The 27,814-nt window shown below is 49.5% G+C and overlaps 1 protein-coding gene across 5 annotated transcripts in view; it reads left to right on the top strand.

Annotated features, from left to right (window-relative positions):
* Positions 1-27,814, top strand: part of ANKS1A (ankyrin repeat and sterile alpha motif domain containing 1A) — a 72,090-nt gene that overhangs the window by 5,441 nt on the left and 38,835 nt on the right. For 3 of the 5 annotated variants that reach the window (XM_030292161.4, XM_030292160.4, XM_012570997.5), the window contains exons 2-11: positions 10,387-10,467; positions 11,147-11,303; positions 13,103-13,165; positions 17,576-17,872; positions 18,484-18,559; positions 18,843-18,944; positions 20,164-20,259; positions 20,344-20,540; positions 21,946-22,038; positions 26,013-26,130. In XM_030292161.4, the coding sequence (XP_030148021.4) occupies positions 10,387-10,467; positions 11,147-11,303; positions 13,103-13,165; positions 17,576-17,872; positions 18,484-18,559; positions 18,843-18,944; positions 20,164-20,259; positions 20,344-20,540; positions 21,946-22,038; positions 26,013-26,130 (1,280 nt within the window). Of the gene's footprint in view, positions 1-10,386; positions 10,468-11,146; positions 11,304-13,102; positions 13,166-13,395; positions 13,440-17,575; positions 17,873-18,483; positions 18,560-18,842; positions 18,945-20,163; positions 20,260-20,343; positions 20,541-21,945; positions 22,039-26,012; positions 26,131-27,814 lie in introns of those variants that run through there. The other 2 variants (XM_030292162.4, XM_072918920.1) reach the window with 2 other exon arrangements.

Here is a 27,814-nt window from a genome sequence, read left to right as displayed (position 1 = left end):
TGCCTTCGGAATGAAATTTGAGCTGGAGTGTGTGAAACGTGCCCTCTTCTACACAAAACCTAGAGAGCCTCAGAGCTTTTTATGTCCTGCTTCCAAAAACTTGCACTCCTGCACCCCCATGGTTGGAAAATGCCCTGCCCTGGGTCAGGCAGGGCATTAATGCCACATGGTACCTGGGTGTCCATCACACCACAGCACGCTTCTAGACCTGAATCCAAAATTACTTTGTCCTGGTGCTGTAACTCAGTGAGAAATACTGAGCTTTGAGAAGTTTGGATGAATCAGACTGGAGTTAAACTTCTTCAATTGCCCTTTAACTGAATGTGGAGCTGGATGCTCAGCAGGGATTCCTGCAGGTGTTTGTATCCTGGAAGAAAATCCAGTTGGGCCTCCAGACTGCTGGATAAGGGGTTGAAGTTTGGAACTGTTTCTGTCTCAGCAGTGTGTAGATTTGTGTGGTTTTTACTTTTTCCTAAGCCAAGGATTTTAGCTGGCTCTGGCACATGCAGGACGTTGAGGTGGCTGCTTCCCCAGGGTTAGTGAGGGTGAGCTGTTCAAATGTCCTGGATGCTGCAGGATGCCAAGTGCTGGGACTCTGTGTTTAGGTACATGCTTGGCTTGCTGTCATGTGGCTGTTGAGAGTTCCAGGTGAAAATCAGGGTGTACATCTGGCACAGCAGGATGCTGAGGGAATTACAGGAGGAGGAGTGTGTGTGCATGGCTTTACTGGACACTCTGCAGGAGCCCAAGTTATTCATCTGGAGGAAAGTTGAGCTGGAGTTGGTGTTTAGGTTTGGTGAGCCCAGGTACATTCACACTCCTCCCTTGTTATTTTAATACATGGTTTCTTTTAAAAGGAAATTAGAGTTAAAAATAAACCTCAAGCTTTTTCCAGTTCAGAGGAAGTGTCTGTAGTGCCATGTACTGAGGACAGTCCCCAGTACATGAGAACAAAACCCTGTCTGAGAGTGAGTGCCATAAATATGGTGTAAATACATTATCTCATTAGATTTTTATCTAATCCCATTGCCTGCTGTTGTGCAGACTCCTGAGGCGAGCAAGGCTGAAGATGTCATAGGTGGTCTTTCAAATCTAATATTGAAGTGGGTTGAAAATGAGGTGAATTGACTTTTGCCTCATCCTAATTAAGACACTGAGAAATCCGCTCAAGTTTGTCATTACCAAGTGCCTGATTTTAGAACAGAATCCGATTCCAGAGGCTGGGTGCCTGCTGAGGTTTGAGGCACCCCCATGCAGGGACCCAGGTGGGCTCCACAGGCTCTTCCTCACTGCTCTCAGTTTCAGGAATCAGCACAATTCTTTTAGGAATCAGGAACAGGATTAGGATAAAGCCTTAAGCTCTGAAGACTTCAAAGCTTTGCATTGTCACCTTGGTTCTGTTACAAGGACAATGAAATCCATCAGATGACTTAAACAGGAGACTGTGTCCTGTGGACTTGGGTTGGTTTTTTCCTAGTGCTTCTTTCCAGGGATTTTAAAGAAATTTTTAAGAAATTTTAAGAAATTTTAAGAAATTTTTAAGCCATGGTTTCTCACTGCACAGTGGGGACTCTGATAGAGTTGAGTGCCCTGTAAGAGGTGTTTGACCTCAGTTCATCCTGTGATCCCCGTGGATGACTTGTGGCTGTCCTGGAGTGTTGTTAGTAACCACCTTTGCATGATTTTCAGTTCCTGCAATGCCCCTGTGCCCCTCTCACAGCTCCTTTCAGCCTGGTGCAGGCTGTGAAGCTGTGTCTGAGCTCCTGTGGCTCATCTACTCTGGGTCAGAACAGCTGAAAATGGAACTTGGAGGATGTGTGGAATTCATGCTGGATTTGGCATTTTGGAAATATTTCCTCTAATCTCAACAGAAATTATTTCACAGAAGGAGTGAAACAGGATGTGACCTTGACATTCCTTTTCACTGGAAATAAAGACTAAAGAGAATTGGTTTAAAAGCTCTGAGGATCCTAGTTGTTATATGGGTGTGAGTTGTTACAGCTGAGATATAATTATTTGCTGGGACAGTCACAGTAACCCTGAAATTGTTTGAAGTCCTGGAAAATTTTATCCTTCATATATTTAGGAGTCTGACTGGCATATATACATTCCTTCTGTACATTAAAAATGTCAGGCTGGGAAAGGCTCTGCTGCTGAAAGCAGCTTCTGGCTGGGAGAGCTGTACTGAGCAGAGAAAAGGCTCAGAGCTGGGTCTGTTATTCTTGCAGAGAAGTGTGCAGAAATCTTTCAAGGGGTTTGGAACATCTTATATTGTATATGTTCCCCAAAGAACGAAGTTTTTTCTTCTGGTGAGGAAAAGCTGTTTGAGGCTGTCATTGTAGGCAGAGTCAGAGCATTTGGGAGAAGGCAGGACTGGAAGCTGCAGATCCACAATGAAATATGTGGGAACATCTCCCTTTGCCGCCTGTTCCATTATTGGTTCAGTTTTCCAGCATTAGGGGTGGGTCCCTCTTGGGGAGGGGTCCCTGCCCTTCCCCAGGGCTCTCAGAGCAGGGCAGGACTGTCAGCTCCATCCTTCTGACTGCCTGGCTCATGCCCTCAGCTCTCAGCACTCTGTTTTTCAGCTCTAACCTTATCTCTGTGCAGATAGCGCAGACGAGTAATGACAACTCCTGGCAGCTATCTTGGGATTTGGGAATAATTTCCTGCCTTGGCCATTCACTCCTGATCCTGCTCTCTAACAGACTGGATTTCAAAGATGCTTCTGTAGTAAAAGGATGTCCTTTCTGATTTCCATCCTTCTTTTCCTGACCTTTTCCTTAGGAACTGTTGTCCAAGTCAGTGCTTTCTCTGCTTGTGTAGCATTGACATGACAAGCAGAGCTGATCACAGAGCTCTGTGGCTGCTCAGCTGTGTCCCCCGTGTTCTTCCCATCTGAGCCACCCTGGGGTCACTTCTCAGGTGTGTTCCCATCTGAGCCACCCTGGGGTCACTTCTCAGGTGTGTTCCCATCTAAGCCACCCTGGGGTCACTTCTCAGGTGTGTTCCCATCTGAGCCACCCTGGGCTCACTTCTCTGTTTGCCCTCCTGCTCTCTCTGTCTTTGCTCTCTCCTTTCCCTCTCACTTGCTCTTTGGGCACCCAATTAAAAAGCTCATCAAGGAGTGTCTCTGGTGTGTTGGTGCCTTGTTTGTGTCCCGCACTGTTGCCAGTTAATCTCTCCTCCCTGTGTCTTTCTTTAGCCCTCAGGGACTCCTGGTTAAGCTGGAGCTGGGATTGATACAGGCTTAAATGGAGCCATGAGGGTGAGTGGCTGGGCTGCTGGTGTGGCTGTGTCCAAGGTAAAGTGTGCTCCAAACGCTTCAGTGGAAGCTTTGTTGTGGCTCTCAATTCTCCAGTCCCCTGTCCCCTTCCTCGAGGGCCTTGTCTCTCACCCTGTCATTCTGCTGTTTGCTATCAGAGCAGCTCATTTCCTTTTCACTCCAGCACCGTGTTTCTCCTGCCTGTCCTGATGGTCCCTCCCAGCATCCTGGGGTCTCCCTGTGTGCACGGAATTGAGCACTGCTGTGCCAGCACCGATTCTGAGTCCTCTCACTGATCTGGGCAATGTCACAGGGGAAGGGGGATGTCGTGCCAATCTCTGTCTCACTGCTTGCAGTCTCCCTAAGGCAAAAGTGCACTCTGTGTGCAGTTGTTGGTACAAAATAATTGCATTTGCTTTTTTAATTGCTGTAGGGAAGGGCTAATTCGGTCCCTGAATCTCTGTCTCTGCTTGACTTGGCCTATTTACCTGCTTTTCATCTGCCCCAGGTCAGACACGTCATGGTTCAGTGTTCAGGCATCGGGGCTGGGCAGCAGCCAGGCTGAGAGGGGTGGGAGCAGGATTTGGGAAGGAGTGGGCAGCAGCCAGGCTGAGGGGGATGTGAGCAGGATTTGGGAAGGTGTGAGCAGGATTTGGGAGGGAGTGGGCAGCAGCCAGGCTGAGGGGGATGTGAGCAGGATTTGGGAGGGAGTGGGCAGCAGCCAGGCTGAGGGGGATGTGACTGTGGGTGACGTGGCACAAAGTGAAGGGCCAGGGCCCAGGAAGAAGCTGTGGTGGCCCAGAGGAGCATTGGAGCGTGGCTGGCTGGGCAGAGCACACCGACCTTGAGGGGTCTTTCAGTGCTGAGATGGGAGAGCATGGGGTGGTTTATTGTCTCTCTGTAGAGAGGTCTGAGACTTCACCAGGAGGAGGCTGTCCATGTTTAAATAAAGTATCACCATCCCCGTACCCTTCTAAGTGCAAGGTGCTAGAAGTCCCAAACTCCCACTAAGATGTGCATTGGATCAGATCTCTGTGGGTGCTGGAAACAAACATTAACTTTGAGGTGTGCTGATTTTTTTTTGTGTGACAGTGAGCAGAAGGTGACACATTTTCTGCCATCCCAAACCCCTTAATTGACACATCCATCCCATACAAGGGCACTGGCAGGCGGGGAGGGCGTGTGCTCTACCACAATTTGTTCTGCACAAGTTCCTTTTCATGACATTTTTACTCCAAGCTCTGAGCTGTGTGCCTGTCAGAAGGGAGCAGTGCAGATGGACATGTTGGGCTCCAGACACGATGCTCCATTGCTGTTGGCTGACTGACATGTCCTGTGGGATTCTGCAGCTTGTTAAATCATCTCACAAAGGAGAAGGGGGAGGGAAGGCCTGGTGCAAGGTTGCCAGCTGTAGCCAGCTCAATGCTGCAGCATCAGCTGCTTCGTGGTTTTGATCAGGAATTTGTGGCTGCCCAGGGTTTCCTTCTATTTTCTCTGGAACTGCTCAATGAAGAGAAGGCCAAGGGAAGGTCTGGCACCTTTCTAAGGAATTGTGTTTCAGTGGAACCCGGCAGCTTGCACCATCTACATGTGTCTTGCTAATTTTCCCTGCATCTTTTTATTTTTTTAATATTGTATTTTCTTCCATGTAGTGCATTTTCTCCAGTGCTGTGGGAGCTGCAGATGGAGAGTGAGGAATGTTTACCTGAGCAGTGCTCTGGTTCCTGTTTGCAGTTCCAGGATATTGGTTTATGGCTTTGATAATGCTGTTCAGTTCACTGAATTTCTGCAGGAATGTTTTGGTTCCTTTTGCTCCTATTCCTCAAAACCCCATCTAGTCAGATGCAAAAGAAGAGAACGGGCCACAAAATCAGCATTCAGTAAACCTCAGTGAGAGGTTTGTCAGCATTTGGCAAATGTTGTCAAATTTCTGTCCTCTTTTAGGGGTTGCTTTCCTGCCTTGAATGAACCCAGGCTTCACATCAAACCCTCCCATCTCCATGCTGGGTGGTTGCCTTCCCATTTCCCTGCTCTTCCCCTGCCATCGTGCTGCCTTTGGCCAGGGTGTGGACAGGGGGATGCTCCTGCTGCCACACACATCGGACCCCAGAGCTCCTGGACCCCTCCCAAAGACCCTGCTTGGCTTTCTCGGGCTCAGTGGCTGACCCTTTTTGCACTTCTCCCAGCCAGGCTGGTTTGGCCCTGGCCCTGAGGTCAGAGCCTGTGTTGTGGGGCTGCTCCTGCTCTGTGGCCTGTCATCAGCTGGGAATGCTCCTTAATGGGAGTAGGCTGCAGAGTGCCTGTAATGCTTTTAAGAATAAAGAGCAGCATATGCACTCAAACCAGACCTATATTTTTCCTGTCCTGCAGCTCTTTATTTGCCCCTGCTCAGAGGGATTCTCTGATGTAGCACACACTCCATGCCTGACCTGGCCTTTCTGTCCCCACTGCCATCCCCCACCATACATTAACTTGAAATAAATGCATTTTCATTGCCAGGAGCTATCCATAAGGCTAGGGCTCGCCTCTTCCTAATGGGGGGTTTTAGCTTGGGTGAACACATTTCTATTAGTGATGAACCCTGTCTGGTCCCTTTCTAGTGTGAGCTGCAAGCCCAGGAGTTAAATGTGTGGTTGTCATGGGTCTGTGCTGACCCAAAACAGCTTCCCCTGGAAATGAGGAGTGGGAGATGGCAGACTGGTTCTGAGGGAAGCAGAGGAGCTCACCTTCTGCCCCTCTGCTCCTGAACTGATCCTTCACAGGCTGCTGTCACTTCACAAACCCATGCAGGTTTCCTGCTCCTGGCCACCCACGGCACCTGAGGAACAAAAGGCTCTGCTCCTTTCCAAGGGAGAAGGCATCATTTGGCCATCAGAGGATTGGTTGCTGCACAGTGTTGCTCCACTGGTGGAATTGCTGGTTTCTCACAGCACCTGTTGGCCCTACACTGGCTGAAGTGTCTGCAGGTGTTGGGCAATGAGGCTGGAGGTGTTGGCAGTTGTGGTTGAGACCTGTTGCTTCACTCAGAATGAGCTGAAGTGGGAAGCTTGAGGTCTGGCTCTGTGCAGAGGGCCAGGCGTGGCTCTGACTGCTGCAATTTGTCAGTCAAAGTGGACTGAACCTGAGGATTTTCTCTGGAATCCCTGGTCAGTGGCTCTGCTGGAAGTGGGTCTGATTCCAGAGCCCAGGCTCAGCAGCTCTCCTTCTGGCTGTTGTGTTGTGCATGTCAGCTGGATCCCTTCTCTGTGTCCTGCCTTATGATGGTCTCTGCTTTTCCCTGCCCATTCTGGTATCTTCTACTTGAGCTCATGACCCTTTGACTTTGAGGGTCTCACTTATAGCAAATTAAAATCTGGGCCAAGAAGTTGAGGAGTGCAGAAGCAGAAGCTCATGGTTTGGCTTCCTCTGCAGCCACTCCAGTGGCTGGAGTCTGACCAGCTCTTCTCCTTGGGCTTTCTCAAAACCTGCCAGGAGGGGCTCAGAGTCCCCTGCCCCAGCAATACACTGCTTTAATCTCCTCCAACCTTGCCTCAGCCATTTGTTTATAAAAGCTGTTGTAGTATCTGGTGGTTGGGGCGCATAAGAAGCGGGGTCCCTGCTCTGTTGGAGTCCCACCGTGCCAAACCCTGCCCGCTGGTGAGGTGGCTGCAGCAGTGCCTTCCTCACACTTGAGACAAACAAGCAGCTTCCTAATCCTGAGGCCTTGCCCAAAGCCTCTGGGCTGTTTGTGCTGCCTCTGTAAGCAGGAAATACCAAGCGAGGGTCGAGGGTTGCAGGAGTGCAGTGGTTGGGGATGTGGGACTGACCTGCTGGGGTGGCCTCTGGGCAATGGCCTCGGGGGAATCCTCCTCCAGCCCCCATTGCCCTCCTGACTCTTTGTCTCTAAGGCTCTGAGTGAAGTGCACAAACATCTGGGGCCAGTGCTTTAAACTTCCTGGGGCCTTTGGGCCAAGCCACTTGTGTTTGCTCATGTTGCTTTTTGTTTTTAGTGTTGGGTGTGGAAATACAGGAGGTCCAACAGCCTCTGCTGTGCACCCTGAGCTCTCCTGGTGCTTCCTTGATCCATGTTAGTGAGAACAGAAACCAGCCCCAAAGGTTCATCATTTGAGCTGAAAACACCACGTTGTTCTCTAGGCTTGGCCCTGCTTTAGCTCCTTGCCTGAGGTGGTTTTGTGAGAAAAGTTACTACTGCAGTTGGGAAGAAAGAAATGGAAAAGCAAGAGGACAAATGTGGTCCTGTTTAAAGGTACTTTGGGTTTTACTGTGACCTAAAGCATGTGCTTTATTCAGCAGTTTTCACAAGCAGGAAGTTTTATTTAAGGCCTTGCTGAATCATAGAGCAAGAGAAAACTGAGCACAAGAAATAGTTTAAATGGAGCAGATTTTGCTGTTTTCAGAGCTTTCCTGATGTCCTCAATGATCAGTCTTCGTTGTCTTAAGCAGATGTCATCAGGAACATCTTCAGATGCTGCCCTGGTGCAGCAAAGGGCAGGTGAGACCTGGGTAATCCTTTCAGAACAGAGGCCACAGGGTAAAACCGCCTCTTTGAGGTGAAGGGGTTTTGGGGAATTGAGGGACAAAAGCAATCAAAAAGCAGCAGTGGTCAAATTGGCTCCAGACCTTTACTGGGGACCTGTATTTACAGCATTCTCCTGCCTGTGATGCAATTGGGATTTCTGTTTAGAAATCAGAAACAGCCCAAAGTTACAGAGAGTTCTGGGCTTTGTGTTCTGCTCTTCTCAGAATGCTGTTTCCATACCTCAGGAGAATTGTATGGCCTTTCTGGCAGAGCTGAAGAGGAAGAGGAGGCAAGGGAGGGATGTACTTTGCTGCAGTCCCCACATCTAAATATAAATAGTTCTCCTCTTGCATCCTTCCAGTCTGATCTTATGGGTGATTTGACCTTTCTTTGATAAAAGCATTCTTTATTTGCAGGAATAAAAAGGCAAAGGGGAGGAGAGGACACAGCAGATGGTTTTTTTTTTTTTAATATCTTTAGATCCTGGCAGTTGGTTTCTGCAGCACCCAGTGCTCGCTGCTGGACCAGCTCCCTCCTGGGCTCCAGCTTTTCTCCTCCTCTGAACTCCTTGAACAAACTTTGCATTTCACTCTAAAGCATTGACCTGGGGATTTCTAAGGAAGTGTTTTATCATGGGGACACCACGCTCCAATGGGGACAGATGCCCCAGGCTCTGCTCCCCAGCCCTGCCCACTGCACCACTGACCCTAGTTTTCCTCATTTCATAACTTCAGCTGAAAGAAACATTTGTGTTAATTGCTGCTGGTTTTTCATGTGTTCACCCTGAAGCAGTTTGAGCTCAGCTTCCAATCACAGCTCAGTTTAATGTGTAAAACCACGGGACGCTGGCACTGCCCAGGGTACAGCCCAAGCAAAGGCAGCACAGGTGCAGTATTAGAACTGCTCTAGACTGCACACAAGGCTCTCTGGCTCTAGTTCTAACCATTAATTGCTACGTTAAATCCAGCAATAAATTATTTGGGCAACCACAGTGCGGGAGCCCACTGCCAGGAACAAACCAGAGCTGAGTGCTGCTCAGTCCCCTTCATTGCTACAGGACTGCAGGCTGGGTCAGGCAGGGCGCTCCCACACACTCTGAGAAGGGGTTTTTGGTGTCTCACTGGCCTTCTGGGTGTAGTTCAAGCCATCATCCTGTGAACAATGTTGTCAGTGCTGGAGGTGCACTGCATGTGTGTATTGATCCGCATGTGTGTATCCTCCTGGAGCACAGGATGGTGTCTGGCATGCAGGATGTCTCAGGATAAGCCCCTGATCCTTTGCAAATTGGATTTTGTGGCTCACTTGCCTGTCCTCTTGGATAAAGTTTCCCCTTAGCTGCCTCTCCTCTAGCAGAGCTTGGGTCCTTCTCCAGACTGCAAAGCCTTTTATAGTGTTCTGCAGATCAGGAGTCACTTGGAAGGGACAGGGACAGCCTTTCCATTTCCCACTGAAACATGCTGCAGAGTGAAGCTGCTGCTTTGTTCCCTTCTGGAGTTCACTTGGTCTGCGGGAGATTCCAAAGGTGGCACTGAGGTGCTCCTGGCTAGCAGCCCCCCAGTGATGGCTGCTGTTTTAGAAAGCCTCTGGCCCATGTGAGTCCTGATTTCGTGCTGGGGAGGAAATGGATTGCTCAGGGAAGGTCAGCTTCAGAGGGTGCTGTTAGGTTTTACCCCCAGAGAAAACAAAGCAGGAAAATGCACCACCTTAGCATAAGTGGGCTTTTCAGAGCTTGCAATAAGCCCCGTGTAATTCCTAAAAGGATGGTGTATAAAACAGGCCAGCACACACAGATGAGTTGTACTGGAGAGGTCCATCATCAGGAACGTTGAACAGGTCCAGTTTGCCTATAAGAATGAGCTGGTTTGAGTTTCATGCCTGTTTCTGGGAGAGGGTGGTGGCCCCGGTGAGGGACAGCAGTCACCACACTCCTTCCACAGCGAGCTCAGGAGCAGCACTGGCCTCTTACTTGTGCCATTCTGTGCTGATGTGAGCAGGACACCCTGCAGGGGCTGGGGAAGAGTAATCCTGGCCAGGGTTAATGTTTAAATCTGTGCTGCTTGACTTTTGAGTAAGGGAAGGAAGTTAATGCTCTCAGAAGTGCTGGGAGACCACCTACTCTTTGGTGCAGATTGCCAACAGCTGACAGATGGAAGTGATTTTGGGACAGTGAGAAGTCAGCGTGGAATCACAGTGGCGACCAAGAGCAGACTCTGTATCCCACAGTCTTTGACTTACACCCACCCCTTGTGACTCTTGCTGTGGAGAAGGACAGTTTCCCAGAGCCATCAGAATTCTTCTGTGGGGTGTGAATTAGCAGTGGGTCAATGCTGTCTCTTGTGGTTCAGTCTGATAGACACACACTCCTCTGAAGATGCTTTTTGCCAAGGCTGTGTATGGCTGAAGGATGTGAGGCAGCTCTGACTGGAGAGCAGGGGGGCGAGGTGAAGCAGAGCAGTGATTCCATGTGCACACACTGACCCCTCTGCTCTCTGCTCCATGTGACTGCCCCTGAACACACCTGTGTGAGAGCTGTGCTGGCCCTGCCCTTGCCCTGTCCCTGTTTGGTGTTAGCCTAAGTGTTCCCTGTCTGTTTTTTGTCTTGCAGCATCTGGAGGGGGCCAAACGTGAACTGCGTTGACAGTACTGGATACACCCCGCTGCACCACGCTGCTTTGAATGGCCACAAGTGAGTCTTGCTCCTGGGGTGGATGCTTTGTGCTTCCCTGGCCACCGTCGTGTGCTTCATTCACCAGCTGGGGCACTGGTGCAGCACTACTCCATCTTCAGGGGAAGTGGAGAATGTCAGTGCTTTGGCTGATGTGTGATGTGACGTCTCCAAACACTGAGGTTTTTAAGCACCCTTTTATTTCGGAGCAATTTGGATAAGCTGTAACACCGTGTGAAAGGGGCTCCCAGGTGTCAGTTCCTGGTGTCCAGGGTGGCCTGGGCCTGCACCACTTTACAGCTGCCTCGTGTGTATATCACATTTTTAAGGAATTTTAGTGTGGTATATCTCATGTTTCTCATTGCTGCCTGAGATATTGAGAAATCAAATAGAGTTAAAATCACCCTCATTGTGCTGTGCAATTCACTTTGCAGCAGAGGCTTATGGCTGATTACAGCCCCTGTCAACTCCATTAGTGTGGAGTTAATGTGGATCTTCCCTGAGCTCATCTCAGCCTTATTTATTTCTTTTTTTTTTTTTTTTTTATTTGGCAATATTTAATAGGAGCACTTAAAAATCACATTTCAAGAGGCTCTCTGAAACACTCCTGTTCAGATTAACTTCTTGTTCAGTACTTGCTGCAGAATGTGAGCTGTGAAACAAGGACTGCATGTCTCACAGAAGTTCCTGTCTCCTGCAGGGACGTTGTGGAAGTTCTGCTGAGGAACGACGCGCTCACCAACGTGGCAGATTGTAAGGGCTGCTACCCCCTGCACTTGGCAGCCTGGAAGGGAGATGCTGACATAGTGAAGCTCCTCATCCATCAGGGCCCTTCTCACACCAAAGTGAATGAGCAGGTCTGCCTGATTTTCTCTAATGTATCACTGAATCACTTCCCTGGCATGGAGAGAGACTCCTTCAGCTGACTCCTGACCCTTCCCAAACCAGTAGCAGTGGTTGTAAGGTCCTACTTGCTGGTGGGATAAGAGGGGCACTGCCTAAAGCAATACATTCAGTTCTGAGTTAGTGGTAGGATGAAAAGGTATTTAAGTTTCACAGACAGACACATAAATGTGAGAACTGCTCAACACTTAGGAAGTGGTCTTCTGCTCCTGGGCTTCTGAAACTAACCCACAGTTTTCCTTTCAGCTGCTGGATAGCTGAGCAGGTTTCTAGTTCTGCAGAAGATCCATTGGCTCCCTCCTTTAGGAACTAATCCAAGCAGCTTTGTTCAGTCTCTTTGGCCGTGCTCTCTTAGCTGCTCTCCTGGCTTGTCTCTGGCACTTGCTCCAGTTCACTAATTTGTAAGTTCTAAGATAATTTTAACACTACTTGCCCCCAGAAAAATCCCTAGCTTAATCTCAAAGAATTATTTTTGCAATCAGGCAAGGAAAAAAAAAAGCCTCTTGGAATTGTCCCTTTTGTCAAGCTGATCAGTTTTGGTCTGGGGTGCAGAGAGAGTGAGGGGTACGAGACAGCTGTGTCCAGTGCAGAGGGCTGGCTGCTGTGGAACTGCCCCTGGGCATCAGAGGTATCTTCAATTCCAGGGAACTTCGGAAATGCTACTGCTGAAAGGCCCAAATATTCCTGTTGTGTCAGAGTTTTGTTTAAAGGAATTCATGAATGAGGCCAGCTGAGTGCTGTCACTGAGCTGCCCCTCCCTGAGTGAGTCTGGCACAGAGTGACAGGCCCAAACCAGAGGCTAAAGCTGCAATGGGCTGTGCTTGTCCTGCCCCTGAGGCAGAAACATCTGATCACCCTGTGAATCAACTCCTAAACCACTCAGGTGTTCTTTCAGGAGGAAAGGAATAAACTAAAATAGGTTTGGCTGCAGACTAAACCTGGGCATTCATTCCAGAGGTAATTCCCAGGTGGGTCAGACACCCCTGGCATGAGTTCAGCTCACAGTCAAGGTGAGCAGCTGCAGAGTCCCTTCTGTTGATTTGCTCCATAGTACTTTTTAGAAGCTGGGGAGCAAACTCCTTCCAGAGGCAGGTTTAGGTGTCCCAGTCCTTCTTTGTGGGGACCCAAGTGCCACACTGAAGTTTCCCAGGATAGGTAAATTGATGCTAGGCTGCCCCAGGGTTAACTGCTGCTAAAACACCATGGAATGAAAAATCTGGTTGTAGTGCAACTCTCCATCATTCCTCCACTGAGCAGGAATAACGAGGAATGTGTGTTCTGATGTCTCTGGTGCCAGTTTTCCAGTTTGGGGCTGTGGTTAATCATGTCTCCAGGCACAGCTGCAGGCACTCAGTGTGATTACATGGGCTTGAGTGCAGGTAAACCCTTCAGTCAATCTGCCAAGGACTGAGTGAGAGTCAGCAGTGTAAATGGTCTGCTCTGAGTAGGGCATCTAGAGGGGTGATCTTTGCAAAAGATCCAGAGTTTAGTATGATCCTTGCAGGTAATGTTTCATTATTGTCTGTTTAGTAGGAACCCTGTTAAATGAGAAAAGTCAGGAGGATCCTGTGCTTGGAGCCTGGTCCAGGTTACAGCAATCCCAGCTGGAATGGCTTCTGCTGGCCATGGCTCTGACTGGAACAAGATGCTGTGTCCTGGCATTCCACCCCTTGGAGTCACCCATTGCTTTGTTGCTGTATCTCACCCATTTCATTATCACATTTTTTTTTCTTTTTCCTCTTCCTTTTTGTAGAATGCTCTTGAGATCAAAGAACTCAAAAAGTACGGCCCCTTTGACCCATATATCAATGCCAAGGTGTGTACTTTGCTGTCAGCATTTCACTGCATCATCACTCCAAGCTGCACCCGCGTGCTTCCAGGTGCAATAATACCTGTTCACTTTGCAGCTGCTTGGGGAAAAGGAAAATGGGACCATTCATTTACTGTGGGTTTCTCTCTTCAAAGCAGTTTTAGAAACATAATTAAAGGAAAGCTTTTCCTTACTTTCCTGGGGGCTCCTTCCTTGCTTAGCCTTGTAGGACTCGCAGTGATGGTCAGTTTGCTTGATTGGGCTGGATGACTTCCCAAAGGTAATGTTACTTCAATTAAATGTTCTAGGTTTTGTTTCATGTGCTGATGTTGCTGATAAATGCAAAGAGAAAGAATTTTTTTTCTCCTGCTTAACCATGGTTGCATTTTCTCTGTGGGCTGTTTGGAGTGAATTTTGATGCCTTTTCTTCTATCAAATGCAGAATGCTCTGTGTGTTGTTTGAATGGACAGTTAATTCCTGTGGTGGTGGTGGGGAGAAGGGAGGGCAGTGATGTTCCTGCCTCCCTTCCCAAGTCCTCCATGTCCTGCTTATTACATCAGTCTCTCTTTTGATGTTCAGTCTGTGGTGTCGTTTGACCCTTCAGCCCTGGTCTCCTGTTCCTGTTTTCTGGCCTGTTTTGCTCCTCTCTTCTTTTCAGTTGATTTGAGCTACAAAAGGCACAACATCAGCTTGTGCAATGTGCTGAGACTGAGCTGTTGAAGAAGCTTCCTATCCAGTATTGGGAAGTTGAAGATCAAATTCCTGGTGGTGGTTTCTCAGACGCCATTTTTCAGTTTTATTTCTAGTGAATCTACAACCCAGGGGTGGCAAACAACCTATTGCTCTATCCTGAGACACCTCTGCCATGAGCTACCATGCCACAGCTGCTTCCAACCAGTTATTTTGGATCCAGCCATCCATGGCAGGTTTCTGTCTGTCAGAGTTTCCCTCTGCTTGTCTGCAGGACCTTAGAAACACGCAGCCAGAGCTCCTGTGCTTGTTGGGAGTTTCAGGGTCACTGGTGCCCACCCTCTGAGCACAAATGCCTTCCCGTGAAGCTCATCCAGATCAGGGATTTTTGCAAAAATCCAGATAGGAATTGTATGCCTGTATGTATTCTGTGGAAACATCATAGTTGAACAGCTTAGTTGCCTGAAAGGAGCTTCCTAAAACATTGTCAATAACCAAATAAAATCTTACACACTCCAGTATTGGGATGTTGAATGAAGAAGGAGTGTTAATTTGGGTTTTATTTTGTGGAGAAGTGCATTATTTAAAACCTCAGTTCAGTGTTCACAATGGCTGAGGTGCTCTCTAGAGCAAGACTGATTTTAGGAATCTTTGCTTTGGTTTTAAAGAGAGAGAGATGATTTACACAGAGTTGTTGGGTTCATCGCAAATTCTGAGCAGCTTTGCACCAGTTCCTGGCCAGGTGTGATGACGAGCATGTGGAGTTGGAGCTCTCACACAGACTGGTGTTTTCTCAGGAGCAGCCAAAGAGCAGATTGTGAGTAGGGCAGGACTCTGTTGGACACTCAGACACCCACAAAAGTCCTACCAAGGAATCTTAGAAATAGGGTGGGTGGGACTGAAGGGCTGTGTAGCCCCTTTCCCCAACCCTGGGGCAGGATCAAGTCTCCTTACACCATTCCTGACCAGGATTTGCCCACAAATTTCTCAAAAAGCTCAGAGAGGGACTGCTCTGTGGCCTTTCTTTGGCAGTTTATTCAACCCTTCAGATCTTTACAGGTCAGGAAACTTTCCCTTATTCAAACCAAATCTCCCTGTGCTCAGTCAGAGCTGTCTCACACTGTGTTGGGAGCAGGGGGTGCAGAACAGACACAGCACTTGAAAGGGCTGTGGATTCTCCACTTGATCATGGGATGAGGAGCAACAAGGCTGTGAGTGGTGAGTGGTGTCACATTGCCACCTGTGCTGGAGCACAGAAAGAAGGAAAGCAGAGTGTCCCTGCTTGTGTCCTCTTTGTGCTCTGCAGGCGGGCATTGCTCCCAGCTCCTCTCTTCCAGCTGAGAACTGGGGGGGATGCAAGGATTCCTGCAGGAATGCAGCCCCTCAGCCCTCCTGAGTGCTCTATTTTTCTAAGTCGTTGTGAAATTTGAAGCCATGTGCCTTCTGGTGGCTGGAATGGAATTTTCCTTTTCCATCTCTGATACATCTGTAGGTCTGAGCGCTCCTGCTCGCTGCTCTGGTTTGTGCCTGGAGAGGTGATGCAGGAAGGGAGCAAACTCCCTTGCCTGGAAGAGCTGTAGTATTTTTGGCTGCTCTCAGAACTCTCCCAAAATGGAGGCAGTAAAGACTCAGGCAATAGTGGGAGTTTCCACTGCACAGTCTGGAATTGGGAGAGACTTGCTGTGATGATTCAGGGGAGTTTTATCGCCTGTGATCTCTGCTGCAGGAGGAAAGTCTGGGGATTTTGCCTTGAGCATTGGAGCCCCAATCTGCTTAGGGAAAGTTGGACTGAATTGCAGGGAAGATGAGGGAAGTTTCCAACAATTACGTGTTTTAACAATGTTGTGTTCCCATTTCTGAGCCCTCAGGCAGGTGCTTGGAGCTGCTGCATGCTTTAAAGCCCCCTGAGGCATATGTACCCTGTGCTAGGGAGAGTGGGACAGTCCTAGCCAAGGAAATCTCCAGCAGCCAGAGCTGGTGTGGCACAAGCAGCGTGTGCCCCCACAGCTCTGGGGCAGGGACCCACTGCTCAGAGGGGCTGGGGTCATCCACAGAGCCTGGCAGTGAGGATCCCTTGTGCCACAGGGCAGGCTGAGAGCCTGGGCCCAGCTGTTGTGGGCTCCCTGATTCCTGCACTCCCAACCCTGTCAGATGGGAATAATGGGATTTGCCAACCCTGCAAATGCCAGAGAGCAGCAGTGTGAGCTGACGGGCAGGTGCGAGCTCTGATGTTCTCTATTCTGTCCCCTCTCACTCCGTTTGTATATTTTTTGTGCAGAATTCTGTATCCTGCAGTTCTGTCCACGTGTATGTGCCTCCCTGCAGGATGGAGCCTGTTTGACTTGCACCTTCTGTGCTGGCAGTGGTGCTTTGCCCTCTCCCCTGCATGTGCCTGACTGCTCCTTCCCTTCACTGCCGTACAAACTGCAGCTGCCAGAGCCTCTCCCGCTCCCTTCCTGCTTTGCCTGTGGCTGAGAAGTGATGCAAAAGCCAGATACAAACAACTGGGGCATTGACAGGACTCCTGGGAGCCTGAGAGTGACTGAACACCTCAGCAGGATCCCAGTGCTCGTGCAGCCTCACGAGTTTGTGACATGGTGCAAAATACTGAGCAGTGTCCCGAGGCGTGCGTGTGCTCTCACAGCAGGCAGGGATCAAATTCGCTTCTGCAGTGGTGCTGCTGCCTCCAGCAGGACAAGAACATTCTGTTTATTTTATTGGAAATGTTGTGAAAATGACAAATTCAACCACGATTCTTTCAGTTGAAGTGTGTAACTGTATTAAACTTTTTTTGGGGGTTATATTGTCAGATAGTTGTTTCCAAAGTGCTTAAACCAGAATCCATTTGTGGATAACACACAGTAGTAAAACTAGAAACTTGAGAGGAACTTAATTTGAGAAAAGGCTCTGTTAGATCTGGCCATGTTCCTATTTTGCACCTACACATGTGGGGTGTTGGATTGCTCATCTTTGGGCTTTGCATTGCTGGTTCTTAGCCTGGCTGCTGCTGCACGCTCTGGTTTGGGTCTGGCTTCCAGCTGGGGGTGCTCCCTTGTCGCTGAGGCGTTGCTTCCCTCAGCTGACCTGAGCCCTGGCTTGTTCCTGCAGTGGTGGAGTTGCACGGCTCTCTGGTTCACAAACTGCATGGGGCTGGGTGCACCCTGTCTCTAAACAGCCAGAATTGCAGAGGTGGAATCACTGTTAAAACCAGGATAAGTAGGATTTGAAACAATTGAAGTTTAAATCTAAAATTATGATGATGAAGCTCCAGCAAATAAAATTCACACAACAGGTTGCCTGCCTTATATCCAGCCTTTTATTTTTGTGGCACCCTGAAGTGTGGGATGCTGCCAAGATACCAGACTAACTTCCCCAGGTGCCAGCAGCATTAATGGGAACGTGGCTACAGCTGAACATCCCTTAAACTTTCGCATTGCCCCTGGTACTTGGAAAGCAGGCTGGTCCATCTCTACTCCCTCTTTCCCACAGCTGAAGTGCATTTTTCTGGACATCCCTGAAGCTGTGGCTGGGCTGGCTGATCAATGAGCTTGTGAGGGGACACTAAACACCCAGGGAGACGGTGAAACATTGCTCAGGCTGGTTCAGACTGGGCTCTCTGCTTCCCCACTGCTTTATTTTTGTCTTGTTTTTGGATGTAAATGTTGGAGCGAGGCACGGGGCGGCCGCTGCCGCGGCCCTGACACGCTGCCGCTTGTGCCCCGCAGAACAACGACAACGAGACGGCGCTGCACTGCGCGGCCCAGCACGGCCACACCGAGGTGGTGAAGGTGCTGCTGGAGGAGCTCACCGACCCCACCATGCGCAACAACAAATTCGAGACCCCCCTGGACCTGGCCGCGCTCTATGGGAGGCTGGAAGTGGTCAAGATGCTCTTGAACGCCCACCCCAACCTGCTGAGCTGCAACACTAAGAAACACACTCCGCTGCACCTGGCAGCCAGGAACGGGCACAAAGCAGTGGTCCACGTCCTCCTAGATGCTGGCATGGACAGCAACTACCAGGTATCTGGTGTGTCTGAGTGGGGCTGGGCTGTGGCTGGGGATTGGGAAGCTCCACCAGCCCTCCTCGCAGAGGGAGCGCTCGCAGAAGCTGAGGAGAGCTTTGTGTCCTGCTGGGCTGTCTGTGCAGCTCTGGGCTGCTCGGGGAGGCTGCCCGGGGGCACTCGGCTGCTGTGCATGCCTCAACGCCTGCGCAGGGGCCAGCAAAGCCCCAGACACGGAGTGAGGGAGAGGAACACCCTGTGGCCGAAGCTGTTCTGCCCTGCAGTGCTGTGAGCTCTGATAGGCAAACGTGTCTCTTCCTATCAAGCCACTTGTGAATGTGCTGTTTTCACAGCAATGGCTTGTATGTGGGGCTTGTTTTTCCTTGTCAGGACATGACCTCTTGCCAAGCTGTAGAAGGCCCTTGCTTGGTCTCTCTGATGGAGCCATCCCCATTTTTCCATCCCACATCCTCAGCATTGTAATAACGTTGATAGTTCATTCTCAGCTGTAGGTAGTGTACACCTCGTGTACAACAGCGTGTATTTATTGCTTCTGTAACTCTCTAAGCCATGCCTCCCTCACCATTCCCTGCTGTCTGGCTTCATGCTATGTTTCCATTTAATTTGCAGACTGAGAAAGGCAGCGCTTTGCACGAAGCTGCTTTGTTTGGCAAGACAGATGTGGTACAAATATTGCTGGCTGCAGGTGAGAGAATGTTCCCCCTTTGAAGCACTAATGCGGTGATCCCTTCACCCAGAGCTTGAGGAAATCCCTTTCTAGTGTAGTAGGTTTCTCCATCCAGCTGTTAGAGCTCCTTGGAGCAGGATATAGGAGAGATTGGCTCTTGGAGTTTGGCTTTAGATTTGTCTCTAGAGTGCCTTTTAGCTCTCCCCAGTGCTGATCACAAATGTGTCTTGATGAAATACACGAACCTGCACACAGTTAGACAATATTCTTGCTTTTGCCCTCTGTACTCCTGTGGCCACAGGTATTGATGTGAACATAAAGGATAACAGAGGCCTGACTGCTCTGGACATTGTGAGGGAGCTTCCTTCCCAGAAAAGCCAGCACATAGCAGCTCTCATTGAAGGTGGGTAATGCAGCTCTGCCTCTGGGGAGGAGGGGAGAGTTTGGGGTGCTGATTCTGCCGGGGCAGGTACAGAATGTGCTTTTCTAGACCTGGAGGGTGCTGAAATCAAAGCAGTTTCAGGATCTGTTGGAAGAATTGGTGCTGAAACGCTGGGGTGAGCTTCTCCAGACCAAATGTTTGGAGGAGGACTTGGGGGGATTTAGGAGGATTAGCCCTTTGCTGAGAGAGTGTGGCGTGACTTTTATAGTTTAAATGGGCTTAATTGAGCTTTGTTTAGCTCACTTTAGAAGTTAATTAAAATTAAGGATAGCCTAAATCTGCTTGCAGAATGCAAAGTAACAGCTTTAGAAATGGTTCTGGTGTAACTCCCCTTTACATGTCTGTGTAGGCAAATCGCTGTCCACAGATCTCACATCCTGCTCCTCGCCTTATTGTGAGGCTTGGGCATGGAATTTGCAGATGAGATTTACAGAAAAGGCCTTGATTACTTGTGTTTTATAAAGGAGCTTGGTCCATTGTGTCTGTCCAAATTCGGGAATGAAATGTGACATCTTGGCTAAATTCATACCTTGTAATTACACTGTCTGCATTTCCTCTCAGCTGTGGGGAGGATCAGAAGCATTTGGAGCTGGGGTGTGTTATTCATGCTGAGCATTTGGGAGCTTTGCAGGTTCAAAGCACTTCTCAGACTTTTAACTAAGCTGTGCTTGTGAGGCTGGAATGTTTGAGCTTGATTCTGAAACTGAAGACAAAGATGGGCTTTAAAACTGAAGGTGTTGCAGATAAAGGCTGTTAGTTTTCCCCAGGAGGGAGCTGCTGTTGGATGTTACATCAGCTGAATGTTTCTGGCTTTGCCTGTGGTTGGGGGCTGCAGCTGGAATTGGTTTCTCTTGTTATGACTCTGTTCAATGATGGAGTTTGTGTCTACAGCACAAATTTGCTCCGTGACTCTGTGTCCGTGCAGCAGCTTTGCAGCTTTTTGATTAAAGACTCTGACAGTTCAAAGGACCATCCCTACCCTTGTGCCTGTGATTAAAGAAGCTGCCTGCGTCTATTTTGGAATCTGAGCTGCAAGTTTTAATAATGTTTTTTTTCTTTTTTTGGACATTTAATAAGCTGACAGTTGGCCTTCCACCCACGAGGGAGGAAGCGCCATGTGCTGAAGGGGACAGAAAGCCAGATTGACGTGAGCTGACCCTGTCCCCCAACCCCCTTGCAGATTACACCGTTGGGAAGAAAAGTGCCAAAGCTGTGGAGAAATCTGCTCCAGCCCCACTCGCTCCAGCCAGCGATCCCTCGGGCCGGACATCTCAGGGTGGGCATCACCAGCATTCCTCTCCCTGCCAGCCCCGAGGTCAGGAGATCCAGGGACAATCCCATCTCTCTCTTCCCCCCGCAGGTGATGTGGACAAAGCTGTCACAGAGCTGATCATCGATTTCGATGTGAACCCTGAAGAGGAGAGCCCGTATGAAGCTTTGTACAACGCCACGTCCTGCCACTCCCTGGACAGCCTGGCCAGCGGGAGGTCGTCCGACCGGGAATCTGTGAATAAAGAAGCTGAACCCAGTGGCCTCAAAGCAGCTGGAGTCAGGCCTGTACGTAGCTCACCTCTGCTTGCCCTAGAGGCACAGGGGGCTGACCTGCAGGGTTATGTTTTGCAGCAGACTGACCAAGCTTGAGGAAATCTTTAAATCCTTCCCTGACATTGATGAGAGCAGGCAGGTGTCTCTCCTTCCCTACCCTGTTCACAGGGATTGCCTAAAAGCAGCCACTGCTTCATTTCACTTTGTGTTGCATCCTTCTGTTTTCTGGCAGTGCACTGGTGCCAGTGAATCTTGGTCTGTCAGGAGATTACATTTTGCAGAAGGGCTGATTTCTTGTTCTGAAAAAAGTTCTGGAAACTTGTATGGAGCATCTTCTCATGCCTCACTGCTTTACCACAGCTACGGCTCTCAGGAAATTATCTGTAATAACCTGTTGCAAACTAGTTGGCAGTGGAAGGGCTTTTTTTGTGTATTACTTGCAGAGCTCTGTAGAGGGTACTCCAGGCTTTACAAAGCTGCACAGAGCTCCTGGAACTGTCCCCAGAGAAGTCTTCCTCACCTTCTGTCAGCTGTATCTGCTGCCATGGTAGGAGTCAGCAGGAAGGCTGCTGTGGGGCAGATGGGACACGGGCCCTGCAGTGCTGGGTCAGCTTCAGGCTCTGTGTTCTGGTTGGTTTTCCAAAGCCTGCTCTATGGAGGCGTTTTTGGACAAAAGGCAGAGCAGCAGTGAACAATTAAACTGCTGGGGGCACAGTAACCATGGTTCCCCTCTGTGCAAAGAGGTGCAGCAAGCAGAATAGAAACGAGACATAAGCTGTGGATGATGGACATTTTGGCCAGATCTCTCTGGTGTGCAGTACCAGGCAGTCCTGTTACTGATCAGATCTTGTCATTGTCCTGTGCTGGTGGTGTAAGGTGTGAAATGAGCTCAGTTCTGTCACAAGTAAGGAAAGATGAGAGCTGAACTGCAGTGAAACGAGAGCAGGAAGAGGGACGTGCTGGCTGGAGTTTGAGCAGAGCAGCTCTGCTGCTCCCTTTGCCATTAGATGGAGCTGTGGCTGGGCAGGAGGTGGCCCCAGGACCAGGCAGCAGCTCCAGCTGCCCAGTTGCAATCCCAGGATATTGGAGGAGAGCAGTGCAGCGTAGTTTCTTGATCTGTAGAGTTTTCTACTATAAAAGGTGCCTCTGGTATCACTTTCACTAAGCCACAAGCCCTTTCTTCTGATCAGCTCATTGCTCACTGCCCTGTGTAATGCTGTGGAGATGCTGGTTTGGGTCTGAGACCTGTGGGACCAATCAGTGTTCTGAAGAAGAGGAAAAGCAGCTGCCATTGCCCAGCTCTGTGCTGTTAGGGCTGAACTTCTCCTCCTCCCAGATTAATTTGACGAGGTCCTTGCTGCATCCACAGCTGGTGGGAGCAGAAGGGATGAGCTGATAGTGTCTGTCTCACCTGCAGAGAGAACGTCCTCCCCCGCTGGCCAAGCCCCCGCCTGATGAAGAGGAGGAGCAGAATGTGGAGAAGAAGACAGGCCACGGTGCTCCCTGTGAGGTACATGGGGCTTGCTCCGGAGTGTTTCATGGGAGAGTGGTTTGAACATCAGTTTTAATAGTTTGGGAGGAGCCAAGGGTGCTGTTACCTCCTGTGCTTGTTGAGCTGTGAATGTGAAGTATTTCCTCACTCAGCATTGCTGCTGTCCCTTACCATGGGAACTTCCTTTGTCCAGTTCTTCCAGGGCACCTCAGAGCTGACCTTCAGCCTTACTTTCCTATTCTTGGCTGAGAATTCCCTTAGGAAGAGATTTTTCTGACCCACGTTGCGATGTGGACCATTGCCCACTAGTAATGATCCCACCACAGGCATCCTCAGTTGGACTGAAACACAGAGGGGCTGTGAGTTCCTGCTTCCTCTGAGCTCCCAGCTGTGGAGGAGCTGCATGGGCTTGTGGCTCTACTGTCATGAGCAGGGATCAGGGGCTTGAATTCAGATGAGGATCTGGCCCAGCATGTGTTCAAGTTGCCTTCTGCAGCATGTGAGCTGCTTTCTGATGGAACTCAGGCTCTCCCATCATATCATATTGCTGCTGCTGGGGCTTCCTGTTGCTCATCTTTTTCACCTGTCTGTGAACCTCAGATGTAAGGAATCTCCGTGAGACACGGCTGTGGGAAACCACAAGTGTGCCTTGGCAACTTCTGCTGACACCCAGGAAAACCTTCAAAGCAAATCCAAATCCTGTGGATTTCTGTGCTCTCCCAAAGGCAGTGGCTTGTGTGTGAAGCTCGTGGAGCGTGTGCCACCTCTGCTGTCAGAGCAGGCTCTGGTTCTGCAGGTGCTTTCTTTGAGTGTGCTGATCTGCTGGAGCTCTGCAAGGCATAAATGAGATTTGTTTTCTGGAGAGTGTCAAATCCACATGAGACACAGGTGAACGTGACCTGCTGTAGTAGAATGACCACAGAGAGCGAGTAAACTCCGAGCTCTGTGTGAACAGGGAAACTGGGATCTGACAGTGTGGACTGGTCAAATGCAGGGGGTGGTGGCCAGTCCTGTGTCCTGGCAGAAGAGGGCTGGGCAGCAGCTCATGGAGTAATTGGGAAGCAGAACTTGTTTATGACAATAAACGCGGGAGGAAAACGTGCCCTGACCATTCCTGCTGAGCTTTCTTGCCATGTTTAATTACCAAACACCTGCTGTGTTGTCCTGCCTTTAATGGCTTTGGAAGCACAATCCATTAGATGGAATCTTGCTGGCAAATGGCAGAGTGACTCGCTGAGGAGACCTTGATTTGTGACCAACTTCAGTGACAAAACTTACAGGCAGCATGTGGCTGCCTGGAAATGACCTTTTGGACATACTGATGAGGAGTTTGGGGCTGATCCTTTTACTTTGCTTGTTCCTCCTGGCCTGCTCTGCTTTTCTGACTCTTGCTCATCTTTTATCACCTCAGAGCGTGCTCTCCCTGGGCCAGGCAGGTGTGCACATGCTCCAGGAATGCTGTAAACATTCTGCTGCAGCATCCCAATCTTCCCCCCTCTAGCCCTGCTCTCCCATTGGAGCCAGGACATTTAGTCATTGAGTATTCTGGGGTCGGGCCAAACTCTAGTTTTCCAAAGTAGTCTTTTTATTCCTTGCCAAGCTGGGGCTATCAGTCAAAACAGATGAGCATAAACAAGAAATTTCACTTTCATCACGGAAGAGCATTGGTACAAACAGGCAAAGGAGCTGATTGTTTGGAGGTGCTTGAGTGGTGCCTTTCACTATCTGCAGAAACCTTCTGGATTTGGAGCTGAGTTAGTCTGCACTGTCAAATTAAACTTCAGTTCCAGTTGTTTACTGCTTGTCTCCAGAAGGGAAGTGCAGATCAAGGACAAGGCGCCACGTTGGCTCCAGGAGTTTGGTCTGCAGCTCTAGGGAGGCAGAAGAGAGGAAGAGATGAGTTACCCTCTCAAAAGTCTTTCAAAGTCCTCTGCTGTGGATTAAGTACACCTTAAAGAGCATCCTCATTATTCACAGCATCTTATTTTTGGGCTTTGCTAGCAATGAACATTTATACATGCAAAAAACACAGCTGAAGAACTAAAAACTGAATTGGAGGAAAGCTTTACTTGATGCTGTTGCTCCTGGTCACAAAGTCCACAGAGCAAGCAGGGTTCTCCAGCAATGGTCTTCATTTTGAGTGAATTTGAACCTGAAACACTGTTTAGAGCTTGTAAGGATGAGAGATGGAGAAAATTAAGTGTCACCAGGCCTGTGAAAGCTCGCAGAGTAGAAGCTGGGAACTTCTGCTGCTGGAGAACTTCTACCTTTGGTGCATTTAAAGAGGACAGCAGAGGAATCATCATCCCCAGGAATGTCAGGAGAGCACCAGAGCCTGGCTGAAGGGCTGGGCTGCTGCTGTGCTAACAGGCTGCTGCTGGGCAGGATTTTTACAAATCACTGTCAAGAACCTCTTACCTGCTGTTCTGGTCTGACGGTTTTGTGCCACCATCTGGTCAGAATTTTTCCCTAATTTGCTCATTATGAGCTCCTTCACCTGGAAAGGAGCAGGTCTGCCTGGCAGCTCCTGCTCAAGGCAGGTAGAATAAATAAATATTTCCCATGCTGGACATGGCCCATTTCCTCCCATTGGGAAAGTCACATTAAAAGCCAGATGGGTTCATGCAGAACAGCACATGGATGTCAGAATCCTCTGTGCTGCTGACTCTTAGGTGCCTCTCCAAGACTCCTTCAAGCTTCCAGAGCTCCTGGCTGGGTTGCAGTCAGGAAGGCACCAGTTTGTCCTTGGAGCAGCTCTGGTGCTTTTACTTTGGGGAGAAGCAGGAGGTGGGCTGTGCCCTGCTGGTGAGGCAGTAGCAGGTCCAGGGCTCTGAGCAGTAGGAGCCCTCACTGGGGGCACATTTTGTTCATACCTATTGTTCCTTGTCCTGGCAGCAGATAGGGATTGTTTGTATGGTAGTCACACACGGGGTCACAGAGTGGTTTGGGCTGGAAGGGACCTTAAAGATCATGCAGTCCCAAGCCCTTGTCATGGGCTGGGACACTTTCCACTCGACCAGGTTGCTCCAAGCCCTGTCCATCCTGGCCTTGAACACTTCCAGGGCATTCACAATTTTCTCTCACTCCAAGCCCCTCTGCAGCTGTGTTGGAGCCCCTTAGGTGCGTTCCTGGGTCTTGCTGAGCTCCTGGGACAGGGTTGCATCAACTTGCCAGGATCTGGCCAGGAGATGGTGCTGAAAGGCAGCTGACTGTGCTGGCAGGGTGCTCTGGTGCCCAGTTTGGCCCCTTCAGCACTGGGATGGCACAGGAGGGTATCCAGTGCCTGTCATCCTTGGCATTGGTGCAGACCAACACGTGCGAGTGCAGCACGACTTGTCTGGATCCTGCACCAAACCCTCATCCTGCACATGGCCTGGTGGCTTTCCAGAAGAGCTCAGGGAGAGTCTGCCAGGGTTACAAACCAGCTCTAAGCAGAGGCTTTGGGGGATTTAAATGAGCACAATCACTGCTGCACATCCTGAAGTTAAACTGAGTTCATACAGTGCTGCCTGAGGACTCTTTAGTTCTGAATATGCCATACATCCTGAGGTCAGAAATGCAGATCTGAGATGCCTGAGAGGGTGGCAGGGATTTGGGCTTTTGTTCTTTTCGGCCCTGTCCTAATAGGGCCAGCAGCTAAAAAGTGAATGACTGTGCAAATTCCAATAGCAACAGCGAGTCTGAGATGGGATGAACAGGAATAACGGTCTCAGCTCTTTTCCCTCTCCAGGCTGTCTGCAGCCCTTGCACAGTTGGTCAGTGCTGGAAAGCTGACAGCAGCCTGAAATACTAAAAATTAAAGGGCTTTGGGTGGGGTTTTTTTGAGGGGGTTAAAAAAATCCGAAGGGGAGTATTACATTTTGGCTCACACTCTGCAGTGAAGGTGTTACCTCTGCCAGTTCTTTGCTTAACCCATGGCATAGAGGCTGTGGGGTTTATGCTGGGACAAAGCATTGCTTTGCAGAGCACCACATTGTGCTGTTCTTCATTAGGCCTCTGCTGCCCGGGGGAAAAGCAGGGGAAGTGGAGCTGAGGAAGAGGAACACCCCTACGAGCTGTTGCTTACAGCAGAAACTAAAAAGCCGGTTGCAGTGGACAGGAAAACAAAAGGTGAGTGACCATCCAAAAAGCAGAGCTGTTTGCTTGCATGTGCTTCAGGAAGACATGGGGGCAGAGGGCAAGTGGAACAATGAAAGTCTCTGCTGGGTGGGGGCTGCAGGGTGATTGTTGTGTTTCCTGGTAATCTCTCTGTAAAGGAGAGCTCTGAGCGTTCCTGTACAGAGTGTACGCAGAGGAAGGGCAGCTCCACTGCAGGACAGTTCAGAGATTGCAAGGATCTGCTCTGTGACCTCAGAAATGCCCAAATCTCATGCCTAGCCAAGCAAAGGCAGAGGGTGAGAGGCTGGAGGCTGCGCCTCTGCCAGGGAAGATGAGCAACACAAGTGTTCCAGTGAGCTGTGTTCTCCATCCAGCTGGCGCTGCAGGTTTCTGCCATCCTGCTGTAAAATCAACATCCTGCTCTGTGTTAGAGCTAAGTTGAGACGGAAACTAAGAGAGGAGGAAAACAAAAATGTGTAGAGCAAGAACTAGAACTGTCTGAAAGCATGGGGGGTACACAGGTTGATATTGAGGCAGTTTCTCCTCCCCGTGAAGGACCTTTGAGCTTTACAAAGCATCTGGGAACACCTTGTCTCTTGTGTTTGGCTGTTGTTGGCTTTTTGGCTTTCCTTCAACAATAACAACAAAATATTTGTTTAGAGGGAAAAGATTTCCGCTTTACTCAGAAGTCCCAAGCAGGAATTTGGGTGGATTTAGTTTGGATTCTCACTCTGGGACCCCTCTCCCTCTGAGGATGGGCAGGGCTAACAAGGACTTGAGGTGATGCCTCATTGACTGCTTTGTCAGACCTGCAGCTTTTTTCCACTCCTTGCAGCATGACAAGCTATCATTGCTCGGGTCCTGCTGCTCTCCAGGGTGGCACAAGAGGTCATTGTGTTCCCACCAGCACTTCCCAAAGCTCCTCACTGCCAGAGGCAAGTTTTGAGAGCTTTTTAGGTTGATGCTTTGCAGTCTGGGCCAGGAACAGTCCTTGGGCAACAGCCACTGAGCGAGGGCTTTCAGGCTTTCATCAGTGGGCAGCTATTGCTGGTTATTCAGGCATGAGCTATTCCAGCTGCTCCACTCCTTCCCCTGGCTGCTGTGTCCAGGCTTGATTGGTAAGAGTGGAGGTATGTCCTAATTATGTGTCAGCTTAAAACCTCAGAGTAATGCAGGTGCCTGTTCTCGATGCAGATCTCTTCCCTGTAACACCTGAAGACAGCAGAGGTTGCAAGAAGATCTTTATGGATCCTTTTATGGATCCAGAGCAGAGTCCCATCTTTTGATGTACAGTTGGAAAGATCAAAGCTGTGACTCCATGGTTTGCACTCCATGGAAAGTGTTGGTAACAAGCCTGGAGCTCTTCCCACTGTTACAGTGGGAGAAATCCAAGGATGCAGTTGAGTTTTTCCTCTTTCCCATTCTTTAAATGCAGTCAGCACTGTAGCTGATGGTGGGGGGAGAAGATAAATTTAAGGAGTGGCAGAATTAAACAAGAGTTGAGGGAGTGTCTGAAGCCTTACTTGGGGTGTTGGAGAGTTTTCCCACCTCTAGGTCAGAAGAGTCCTGGAGCATCAAAGGCAGCAGCTCAATCCCAAGACATGGAACAAGCTGAGGCGTGGCTTTGAACTGTTTGTTGGCTCTCAGTCCGAGGGTCTGGCCTTCTGGATGAGTTGTGGAGCAGCCTTTGGTCAGG

Source organism: Taeniopygia guttata, chromosome 26, assembly GCF_048771995.1.
Source record: "Taeniopygia guttata chromosome 26, bTaeGut7.mat, whole genome shotgun sequence".
Taxonomy (NCBI): Eukaryota; Metazoa; Chordata; class Aves; order Passeriformes; family Estrildidae; genus Taeniopygia; species Taeniopygia guttata.
This window is presented reverse-complemented; position numbering and strand designations above follow the sequence as displayed.